The 12,520-nt window shown below is 36.9% G+C and overlaps 1 protein-coding gene across 2 annotated transcripts in view; it reads left to right on the plus strand.

Annotated features, from left to right (window-relative positions):
* Positions 1 to 12,520, plus strand: part of KLHL1 (kelch-like family member 1) — a 544,822-nt gene that overhangs the window by 414,394 nt on the left and 117,908 nt on the right. For both annotated transcript variants that reach the window (XM_006882715.1, XM_006882714.1), the window contains one exon: positions 9,011 to 9,235. In XM_006882715.1, coding sequence (XP_006882777.1) covers positions 9,011 to 9,235 — 225 coding nt within the window. The remainder of the gene's footprint in view (positions 1 to 9,010; positions 9,236 to 12,520) is intronic.

The raw sequence follows: 12,520 nt of genomic DNA on the forward strand, positions 1-12,520 counted from the left end.
TATATTTATAGTCATTTATTTATTTATATAACTTAGTAATCAAAGACATTTTTGCTGTTATGTGCCCTCAAGTTGACCATGAGTCATAGAGACCCTCTGAACAACAGATCTGAACCGTTCCCTATCTTGCACCATCCTCATGGTTTCTGCTATGCAAAAGCCCATTATTCAAGTCACCGTGTCAGTTCACCTTTTTGAGAATCTTCCTCTTCCTTTGACTTTCCATCTTTTGCAGCATGATGTGTTTCCCCAATGTCTAATTGTTCTCACAGTTTCCAGAGAATATTGGAATAATCTAAAGAACATTTGGAGGGAAAATTTTAAGGAGTCTGTAGAGTGACACCCACTTCTTAAACAACATGCCTGTGGAAACTCTATGAACTTTGACAAATGCCAGTAGTTGTAGAAAGGCTTCATTTCAGGCCTTTTGTTCATAAAGTTGCTATGAGTCATGCTCAACTCGGAAGCAATCAACACCACCACCACCTATCACATGTGTATAAATTGCTGTGAATGATCTCAATAGCTTGGATAAAGGTGGTAAAAAAATTTCATTTTTTTTTAAACAGAATGAGTTCTAGAATCAATTTGTAAACCTTCTGTGATTTGTTTTATCTTTTGCGAAGCTGACATATAATAATAGTTAAAATCATAATTTTTTGGAAATTAAACATAAAAACACATACAAATTTCTTAGAGATTAAGGCTTATTGTTGTGCTGTCGAGTCACCTGTGAATCATAGTGATCATATGTACAACAGCCTTAAACTCTGCATATCTTGTGACAATAATATTGTCTCATTACTCCCGTCACTGAATCAATTCATCTCATCAAAGATCTCTCTCTCCTATGCTGTCCCTCCACTCTCCCAAGCATAATGTTCCTCTCCAAGGACTGATACCACCTAGCAACATGTTCAAAGTATGTCAGACGAAGCTTCAAAATTCTTGCCTCCAAGGAACAGCCTGGCTTCACTCTCTCCAGGACGAACTTGTTTGTTCTCCTAGCAGTCCATGGTATATTCAATACTCTTCTCTAGCACCACAGCTCAAAGGCATCAATCCTCCTATCATCCCTAGTCATTGTCCAGCTTTCTGATGCTTAGGAAGGAATTGCAATGACCATGGCCTGTATTAGCCGCACCTTAGTCTCCAGACTGACATCATTGTTCTTCAGTACTTTGGAGAGGTATCTGACAGCAGACTTACCAATGCAATTAGTCTTTTAATTTCCTTGCTGCTGGTACAAGAATGTTGATTGTAGAGCCAAACACAACTAAAGCTGTCAAAAATCTCAATCTCTTCATCATCAATCATGATGCTGCCAGTCAGGTCAGTGGTGAGAATTTTGGTTTTCTTGATATTGAGCTTGAATCCATATTGAAGGCTGCAGTCCTTGACCCTCTGGAGCAGCAAGCGCTTCAGGTCCTCTTCAGTTGTAGCAAGCAGAGTTGTGTCATCTGCATAACACAGATTGTTGATGAGTCTTCCTCTAATCCTGATGCCACACTTCTCACATAGCCCAGCCTCCCAGAAAATCTGATCTGCATATAGGTTGAAAAGATATGGAGATAGGACACATTCTGGATACACTCTTCCCAATTTGGAACCATGCAGTATTTCCTTGCTCTGTTCTGATTCTGCCTCCTGGTCCAAGTATAGGTTTTGCATGAGCACAATCAAGTGTTCTGGGAACCCCATTCTTTGAGTCAGCTACAGTTTGTTGTGATCTACACAGTAAATGCCTTTACATAGTCAATGAAACATAGATAGACATTCCTCTGGTATTCTCTGCTTTCATCCAAGATCCATCTGACATTAACTATAATATTCCTAGTACCATGACCTCTTAAAAAACCAGCCTGCCCTTCTGGCAGTTCTCTGTTGATGTGCTATTCCAGTTGTTTTGGGATAATCTTCAGCAGAATCTTGCTTGCATGTGATACTGTTGATAATTTCCTCACTCTGTCAGATCACCTTTCTTTGGAATGGGAACAAATATAGATATTTTCTAGTCATGTGACCAAGTAGTTGTCCTCCAGATTTCTTGGCACAACTTGGTGAGCATATCCAGGGCAGTGTCTGTTTGTTGAAACATGTCAATTTGTATTCCATCAATTCCTGGGGACTTGTTTTCTGCCAATTCTTTCAGAGCAGCTTGAACTTCTTCCTTCATCACCACAGGCTCTTGTTCATACGTTGTTTCATGAAGTCCTTCTGAATCTGCCAATTCCTTTTGCCACAATGACTGTATACCCTTGAATAAATTTCAAGCCATTTTGACTTTTAAGGTTTAATTGAACTGTCTCAAAGGCCTTTCAAGACTAATATTTGCAGAAACTTACTGTAACATCTGCCTTCTCTTGCCACCTATCATTTGATTACCACTGAAGCATTTAAACACTAAAACCTGATGATAGTAATATCACACACAGAATTAAGTTTGCAATCAATGGACTTTAACGTAAGGAGATTATAATGAATCAGATAATAGTGGGCTCAGTGTGATATCAAAATCAGTGATCAGAGAGATGCAATATTGCCAGCTTTGAAGAAAGATATATGTATCACAAATCAAAGAATGTGGATGATCTTTAAAAGATGGGGAAATGCAGGGAAACTGATTGCTGTCATTCATTCACTGCTGTCCGGACACTTCTGATTATTAGCAAGATTCCTTTGAGGTCTGAGGCTATAAATCTTAATGGGGGAGACTGCTAGTCATTCTCCTGAGCATTGGTTGGTGGATTCCATTCCAACAACTGGAGATGTGATCACTTTAAGTAGGCAATGAAACATGCTGCTTACAGCAGAGCACACTCTTATTCCCTTAAAGCCTTCCAAAAGAAGTTCATTTCTGTCAACATCTTCACAGTAACACAGCCAAATTCATCCCAGACTTCTAATCTCCAGAACTATAAGGCAAAGTTACTATTATTATTAGATGCCCTTGAATTAATTACAACTCATAGGCAGTGCAACACATTACCTTTAGACAACCAGAGCTCCCTCATAGAAACTCTATGAAAAAAAGAGACATACCTTGTGCCACACTCACAGTCTCTGCCATGCTGAGATACGTTGTTGCAATCACTGTATCAGCTTATCTCTTTGAGAGTCTTCTTATCCTTTTCTGGACCTTCTATGTCTTCCAAGTTCTTTTTTTCCAGGGACTTGTCCCTCCTGGTAACATCACTAAGTTATGTGAAAAATAATGTCTCCATCTTTGTCTCTAAGGAACACTCCAGTTGCAAATATTTATTTATTTATGAGTCCATGATGATGTTGTTATGTGCCATCAAGTCACCTGTGACTCATAGTGACCCTATGTACAACAGCTCTGAAGCCTGCCCTGTCCTAAGCCAGTGTCACTTACTCTGACACACCTACCTCCATTGCCCTAGTTATTATACAGATCCTTCTCATCTGGGTCTTCTTCTCCTGCACTGTCCCTCCACCCTTCTGAGCCTGATGTCTTTCTCAAAGGATCAGTCGTTCCTGGCCACATCTCCAAAGTACGTGAGATTGAGCTTCAAAATTTTAACCTTAGCATAGTCAATACTTTCCAACAACAACAACATGATTTAAAGTTATAAAGTCTTTGTTTTTTCTTATCATTGCTCAATTTTCACAAACATAAAAAGCAGTTGTAATACTATAGCTTGGGTCAATATAACTCAGTCTTAAAACTAACAATCTTTCTCTTTAGCATTTTAAATAAGTCTCTGATAACCTATTTCTCCAATGTAGCATGCCTTTTGATTTCTTGAATTACTTATCATGGATGTCTATTGTAGGTTCAAGTAAAATTAAATAATTGATAACATCATTTTTTTATCTATCTATCTATCATGATGTTAAGAAAATTAAAGAGACTGAACTTGCTCAGCAATTCTTAAGCTCAAGGAACTGAAGAAGAAATTCAAGCCTCAAGTTGTAGTATCCTTAAGGATACTTTGGGCAGAATAATGAGTGATCCTGCAAGTATTAAAAGCAGATGGAAAGAGTATACAAAGTCATTATACCAAAAGGAATTGGAAGACACAGAAGAATTTAATGAAAAATGTGAATAAGAGCCTATTGTGATGAAAGAAGAAGTTCAGACTGCTTTGAACGAATTGGCCAAGAATAAGGCCCCAGGAATTGATGGTAATGGTATACTAATTGACATATTTCAGCTAACAGATGCTGCCCTGGATGTGCTCACCAAGATGTGCCAAGAAATCTGGAGAACAACCATTTGACCAACTGACTGGAAGAGATCTATTTTTGTTCCCATTCCAAACAGAGGTGATCCCACAGAGTGTGGAAATTATAGAACAATATTATTAATATCTCCTGCAAGCAAGATTTTGCTGAAGATTATCCAAAAACGACTGGAAGAGCACATCAGCAGAGAACTATCAGAAGTGAAGGCTAGGTTTAGACGCGGCCATGATACTAGGGATACTCTAGCTAATATTAGATGGATCTTGGCTGAAACAAGGAGTACTAGAAGAATGTCTATCTTTGTTTCATCGAGTACACAGAGGTGTTTGACTGTGTGGATCATAACAAACTGTGGCTGACTCTGAGAAGAATGAAAATCCCAGAACACTTGATTTGCTAATGAGAAACTTATACTTTGACCAGGAGGCAGTCATCAGAACACAGCCAGGAAACACTGCATGGTTCAAAATTGGGAAGCGTGTACACCACGGTTGTATCCTGTCTCCATACATTTTCAATCTTTATGCAGAACAGGTTATCTGGGAGGCTGGGCTCTATGAGGAGAAATGTGAAATCAGGATTGGAGGAAAAATCAGCAATCTGTGTTAGGCAGATGACACAACCTTGCTTGCTGAAACAGAGGAGGACCTGAAGCACTTGCTGTGGAAGGGCAGGAACTGCAATCTTCAGTATGTCTTCAATATCAAGAAAACAAAGATTCTCACCACTGGGCTGACTGGCAGCGTCATAATGGATGGTGAAGAGATTGAGATTGTTCACAGTTTTGGTTTGCTTGGCTCCACTGTCAACACTCTTGGCACCAGCAGCCAGAAAATTAAGACATATTGTGATGAGAAAGTCTGCAGTTAGAGGCCTCTCTAAAGTGCTGAAGTGCAAAGATGTCAGTCTGAAGATTAAGGTGTGCCTGCCTGATCATGCCATGATCTTTGCAATCACTTGCTATGCATCAGAGTGCTGGACAATGACTAGAGATTATAGAAGTAGAATTGATGCCTTTGAGCTGTGGTGTTGGAGAAGAGTATTAAATATGCCATGCACTGCTAGGAAAACAAACAGGTTTGTCCTGGAGAGGGTGAAGCCGGGCTGCTCCTTGGAGGCAAGGATTCTGAAGCTTCGTCTGACATACTTGGGACATGTTGCAAGGAGGGACCCATCCTTGGAGAGGGATGTCATGCTTGGGAGGGTGTAGGGACAGTGCAGGAGAGGAAGACCCTCGATGAGATGGATTGATTCAGTGACTGCGGTAATGGTGGTAGGTGTGTCAGAGATGGTGAGATTGGCACAGGATAGGGCAGAATATAGGGCTGCTGTACATAGATAGGGTCGCTATGAGTCACCAGCGACTCAATGACACATAAAAACATCAACAGCAACATGATGTTGCCTATTGGTTTGCATTTTTCAAGTCACTAAAGGTGTATTAATTTGTTATGACAGTCAGTCATTGATGTTGAACTAGAATCGATATATAAGTGACCATCTATTGGGTTTCAAAGGCTATAAATCCCATGAAAGGAAATTATCATTCTCCTGTGGAGAATCTGATGACTACAAAATCCTTGCATTTAGGTGGGTAGCACACTTTACCAACCAGGCAATCAGAATACCTATTATAACAATTATTGATCTTGTTATGTGCCATCTAGTTGCCTGCAACAGTTAGCAACCCTGTGTACAGTAGCTCTCAACCCTGCCCTTTCTTGAGCCAATCTCATTGTCTCCAACATATAGCATCTATCTGAAAAGAAAAATAGAGACTCAAACTACTATTTTGTGTAACAATATTATTGTTGTTGGAGTTGTTAAATAGATCACATCTGAAGATGGACATTTAAGGAAAAATACATTATAAGTCGTAAATTATGCCATATATTGAGATTTAAAAAACAATAAGCTTGTTTGGAAGTGGCTTTGAAGCTCCTATTAAAAATTCACTTTTGCCTTTTAATGAACAACTGCTTTTGCAAACCAAAAGTGGTCAGTTTTACATAGTGATACCTATTTTTCATTTAAGGGGAAAACATGACCTCTAATAATCTATCAAGTTTTTGACAAAAGTTTGCAGATTAAGGGAAGTACAATTGTTTACATAGTTACTTATTCTTACTTGTAACTAAAAAATATGAGTCTGTGGCAATTGATTATTTAGAATTGTGGTTGTGTACTGTTCATTTGAAGAGGACTCATCGCTGTCTCAGCTTGTTTTCAGAGACAGATTAATCACCCAAAAGGAGATTGCCCATCTTTCTCCTATGGAGCAGCTGGTGAATTTGAACCACGTGCTTTTCTTCTGGCAACCATCAATCAAGACTTAGCCACAGGAGATAGGCACTTGCCCTTAATTCTTAAATTTTAGTGAAACTTGTGAAATGTCAATGCTACTAATCTTTAGAGTGCAAATTATTCTGAAATTATTCAACGATATAACTCACTTTGGACTTTTAATTTATGTATAGTGGAATACAATACCTATCACAAAATATATGAACATAAAACAAGCATTTATTAAATAATTTGCCTGTGACTTCTCTTAATATGAACGCTTTTATACTATTACAAATTTAATTGAAGGTAACTATTAGCTCATATCCTCAATAAAATGATAAAATAATTTAATCTAGTTTATTTTTACATTATTACTCCTCTGTTGATTTTGAATAAAAGCTGAATATAAATTATGAAATATTTACACCAATTATCAAAACATCTGCTACCTAGATAGTTGGATTTGTTTATTTCAATACTGATTAGGTTCTATGGATTGAATGTGTCCCTAGAGGAATGTTTTTCCTAGATTTGCAAGCTTTTATTACAGAACAGATAAAATAGATTGTCATTGCTTAACTGAAAGAACATGAGTATGTTGATTTTCTTTGCAGAAATGTTTAATCATTGAAGATGAAATACTGGTAATTCTGAGTTTGAACATTAAGATCAAACACTGAAGCAACATCACTAATTGTTAGCATATATTTTATCACAGAAAGCATTTGTGAACTTCCTGTAGACAGACATTCTCAATGTGGAATATGCAATTGAATCCCTGGAAACAAAACTCAGCAGCAATTCAGCATATTTCTTTTTTCAAATACCTACTTTATTAGCTAGAGTTATTGGATTTCTAAAATTTATACCTGAAAATGTTTTAGGAAGAATGAGGTAATTTATGTAGAAAACATAACATGTTTGATAAGAAATTAGGTATAATTTCTTGCCTGTAAATTTTATTAAGCTTTTACCCAGAGAAGGAATCCTGATGACACAATGATTAAACAATAGACTACTGAAAGATTGATAGCCTACCAGGCACGATTCAGAGGAATGATGCAGCACTTTATTTCTTTAAAGATTATAGCCTAGGGAACACTCTGGGGAAATTCTACCCTGACTTAAAATATCAATATGAATATTAATATGAATTCACTCAGAACCAAGGGTGTTAGCCTAAAGTTGAATTTTTTTAAACCGATACTTTAGCCCCCAATCTCCAGCTACCTTAACCTCAGACACATGGTCTAGCAAATCATTAACAACTGTGGAACTAGTATAAGCAAGAGAGTTCTTCACATATCAGGCAACAAGGCTTGAGGAAGACTGGAGAAAGACCCTGGAGAGAGCAAGACCCTGGTGGTGAGACTCTGGTGATGATGATATAGAGATGGCGACATTGCTTTCTAGAAACTGTGGCAAAGTATAACCAGAGGAGCTCTGAGATAAATGCCGTAATTAAAGGTTATGCTTTGCTTGCCTGATAATGCAAGAAAATTCTAATGGCTGAACTAAGACCAATTGAGGACTGGACTAACTGAGGAATTGTGCCTTAAGACTTCTGGGCTAATACCTGGATTTGCATTGTGTGATATTCTGTGCCTCCCCCACTCTTCAACTTATTTTCCTAATAAACTTTACTATCAGTAACACAATCTGTGAATTAACAATTCATAAAGAACCTGTTGCTGCTGGGGTGGTTCTACAGGCACCATGGGGCTTGCCTATGGGCTCTTCATATCCTTTCTGCTCTGAGGAAATGAGAGGTTATGCTTTACTGACTCTTTCTGGCCCTTTAGAAAGATGTTCATGACTTTGTTCCCCAAGGTCCTAGTTGCCTATTCTTTTAGCAGAGGCACATAGTAATTTTCCAAAGGTATGGATATATATTTATATGTAGGTTTAAATAAAGATTAGCAGTTATTTGATTATATATCTTGAATTGAAAAAAAAAAGGATTCTGATTAAATTATTCCACAAATTTTAAAGGAGAATATGATAAAGTGTTTTTTTTTAATTAACTTCTCTTAAATAAATTTATACAGTTTAAATATCTATCTTAGTTAAATTTTAAAAAAAGATGTGGATGTTAAAAAGGTATAGTTTATAGGGACCTAAAGTGGCCAGTTCAAATCCACCAGTAGCCCCTTGGGAGAAAGATAGAAAAATCTCCTCCCATATTTTCAAACCAGAATTATATTCTATATTTTTAAATAGAGAATGATTACAAATAGAAGGTGAAAAAATGTACTAGAAGTTCTATGTCATGTTCACCAATGTGTCTATTCAATGAAAAGTTTGGCACTTTTGAAGATTATGTAATTCAAAGAAGCCTAACATTTGTGTCTGTTTTGATCATTAGTGTCTTCCAAGAATAGAAAGTATAATAAATTTCTGCCTTTGTTTTTCTGACACTTTCTTAATGTTATAAGAATGTTTTTATACCCTAACTTGCAAAAGCTCTTCTTGGAGCAATAGCAGTTTGTGACTATTTATTTTTGTGTTTTCTCAGGAGCTACAACTATAGAGAAATATGATCTCAGAACAAATTTGTGGATCCAGGCGGGAATTATGAATGGCAGGAGGTTGCAGTTTGGCGTGGCTGTTATTGATGACAAACTCTTTGTAATTGGAGGTCGAGATGGTTTAAAGACTTTGAACACTGTTGAATGTTACAATCCAAAAACCAAGACATGGACAGTCTTACCCCCAATGTCAACACATAGGCATGGTTTAGGTAAGATCTCTTAATTTACTGACATTTTTGAAGCATTTTATTGATAATGTATGTTTAAAACCTGGTATTACTGCTATAATTTCCTCATTAACTTTAGATAAAAATGAGATGTTTGAACAATTTATTATACATTTGTTATATTTTCAAGTGTAGACCGCTGTGCATTACACTAAGAAGAGTGATGGTAAAGATTCCATAGTTAAGAAAACTCTTCCATTTTCTAAATTGTCACAATTTGATATTCATTCAAGGTGTGCTTTAACAGAAAATGTGTAGAATTATCATGGAGAATACAGAGTAAGGCAACCCAGGAGAAGAATCAGTTAATATGAAATGAGGGACACTTCACTGAAGTGTTTCACTATCAGACTTCTAGATAAGTTAGCTGTATCTAAAGCATTGTTGTTCGCTTGTTGTTGTGTACCATCAATCTGGAACCAACTAATAGCTTACTCCACAGCAAACAAATTTTTAGAGGAAGTAAATTCCACTGTGAGAGGTTTCTCATCTTTTCCCCATGGAACAAACCCCATGAATCACACGCCTTGGGGTTCGCAGCACAACATTTTACTATTAAGTCACCAGAGTTTCCTATTAAAAGCATTGCCCATAAATAACTCCATTCTGAAGAATTAAGAAGAAAAATCAACTGGCCGCATTAGTTGGATTTTTGAGGTTTGTTTTGTTTGGTTTTTTTATTTTGTTTTAATGGGCTATTTTTAAAATCCTGTATAGGTGCATTCTTATTAAAAGGAGACCTTGTCCCACATTATGCCTATTATTCTTATTAAAGATTGAAAATAAATTGATTCTGGAACTTCTCTAAAATTGATAACAAAGCTGTTAAAATCACGACTAATGAATAATTCACCTTTTCAATTTGTTGTCATTGAGTAGACTCTGGCTCATAGTAACCCTTTGAAGAGAGTAAAATAGCTGCATAGGGTTTGTGAGATTACATAATTCCAGAAACAGAGCTCCATATCTGGAGCAGCCAACAATTAACTATTGTACTACCAGAGTTCCTTTCGTGAATAATATAAACGTATATTATTATAAACTTTTTTATATACTAGGCATCATGATACAGATTTCTTGTATTTTAGTAGATGGTTTGCTTGTGACTGAAGATAAATATGATAACAGTAGAATTAGAAGATAAGAAGATGAATTAGAATGGAAAAGTCTGCTGTCAGGTACCTCTCCAAATTGCTGAGGAACAATGATGTCACTTTGAAGATTATGGTGCCCAATTTAGGCTAAGGTCTTTTCAGTCACTTACTGTGTATATCTGAAACCTAGACAACAAATAAAGATGGCAGAAGAATTGCTGCCTTTGAGCTGTGGTGTTGGAGAAGGGTACTGAATATCCCACAGACTTCTAAGAAAACAAAAAATGTTTCTGAAAAACTGCACCCAGAGTGCTTTTTAAAGGCAAGGATGGCAAAACTTCATCTCATATATTTTTAGCATGTTTCTAGGTGAGGATATTTCTTGGAAAAATCAACAAAAGAAAGGAAGACCCTAAGTGAAATGGATTGACACAGTGATTACAGCAATGGGCCCAAGCATGTCACAGATGGTGAAAATGGTACAGGATAGGACAAGATTCATATCTGCTCTTCTTAGGATCACAATGAGTTGAACTCAACTTGATGGCACCTAACAATAACAATATATTATTGTTGTGTATCATTGAGATGGAACTGACTCATAGCTGACCCTCAGGCAAATTTTCATACAGCAAGAAGAAATTGCCCATCTTTCTTCCATGGAGAAACTGGTGGATTCAAGCTGCATGCCTTTGGGATTGCAACATAACTTCTTAGCACTAGGCCATGTGTGTGTGTGTGTGTGTGTGTTTATTTATGCAGATAGAGATAGATATGTATAGGTATGTATGTATATGTATGTTGTTGAGGGGTACTGTCGAGTAAGAACTGACCCATAACTGACCCTTCAGAGGGTTTTCAGAAGCAATAACTGCACAGGAAGAGATTGCCTATTCTTCTCCAATGGAGTAGCTGGTGGATTTGAACTTCGTTCCTTTGGCATTGTAGCACAGATTCTTATTACGAGAACATCAGTTCAAATATACTTAAAAATTATCTTTCCTTATTGTTAATGAGAATGTACAGAAAAGCATACTAAACATTGATTACAATCTGTAAGTTGTGGAAACATTCAAACACTCCTTTTCTAGGTTGTTCTCTTATTGATATAAACTCATCATCCCCGCATTTTCCTATCTTGTCTTTCTAGATGATATTGTTGAATTGGTCTCGTGTGGTCCTAAATAGAGTAATGCTTATTAAGACATCAGTTAATGCCTCAGCTAAATTATCACTTCCAACTCTTAATACATTTTCAACAAGAGCTCTGGTGGCCTAGTGGCAAGAAGCTACCACTGCAGGCCTTAAGGCACCCAGCTCAAGCCCACCAGCTACTCTGTAGGAGAAGGATGGGCAATTTCCTCCTGTGCGATTAACTGCCTCAAAAAACCCACCAGAGGGTCAGCCATGCATCAATTCTGACTCTATGGTACACAAAAAAAGTCCTTAAAAAATTCTCAAACTTTTTATCTTAATAGAATCCTAATTTAGCATGAATCTATTTAATTTTGGATATTTTTATTTTGTATTGGTTTTGTTATGATCCACAAAGTCAAATGCTTTTGCATGGTCAATAAAGCATACATATACATTCCTCTGATTCTCATAAAATAAAGGAGAAACATGCCAAAGTAAAAGATCTGATCAGAAGATTTCAAAGGGCAGCTCAAGAAGACAAAGCAAAATATTATAATGGATTGTGCAGATAGCTGAAACTGGAGAATAAAAAGGGAAGAACTCAATCTGCATTTCTCAAACTGAAAGAACCAAAAAACAAATTTAAGCCTCAAGTCACAATATTGAATGACTCAGAAAGTGCCAAAAGAAAATGGAAGAAATATACAGAATCACTGGACCAAAAAGAATTGACTGACATGGAAAAATTTCAAGAAGTATCACATAAGCAGTATCCAATGGTAATGAAGGAGGAAGTGGAAGCTTCACTGAAAGCATTAGCAAGAAATAACGCCCCAGGAATCAATGGGATACCAATTGACTTATTTCAGTTAACACACGCAGCCCTACATGCATTGAGCAGTCAATGGCAAGAAATTTGGAGGATAGCTGTCTGGCCAATGGACTGGAAGAGGTCCACATTTGTTCCCATTTCTAAACAGATGATCTAACAGAATACGGTGATTATTGATCAATCTCATTAATATTCCATGGAAGC

This window comes from Elephantulus edwardii, unplaced genomic scaffold (genome assembly GCF_000299155.1).
Source record: "Elephantulus edwardii isolate Elephantulus edwardi_28Jun2011 unplaced genomic scaffold, EleEdw1.0 scaffold00023, whole genome shotgun sequence".
NCBI classification, from domain to species: Eukaryota; Metazoa; Chordata; class Mammalia; order Macroscelidea; family Macroscelididae; genus Elephantulus; species Elephantulus edwardii.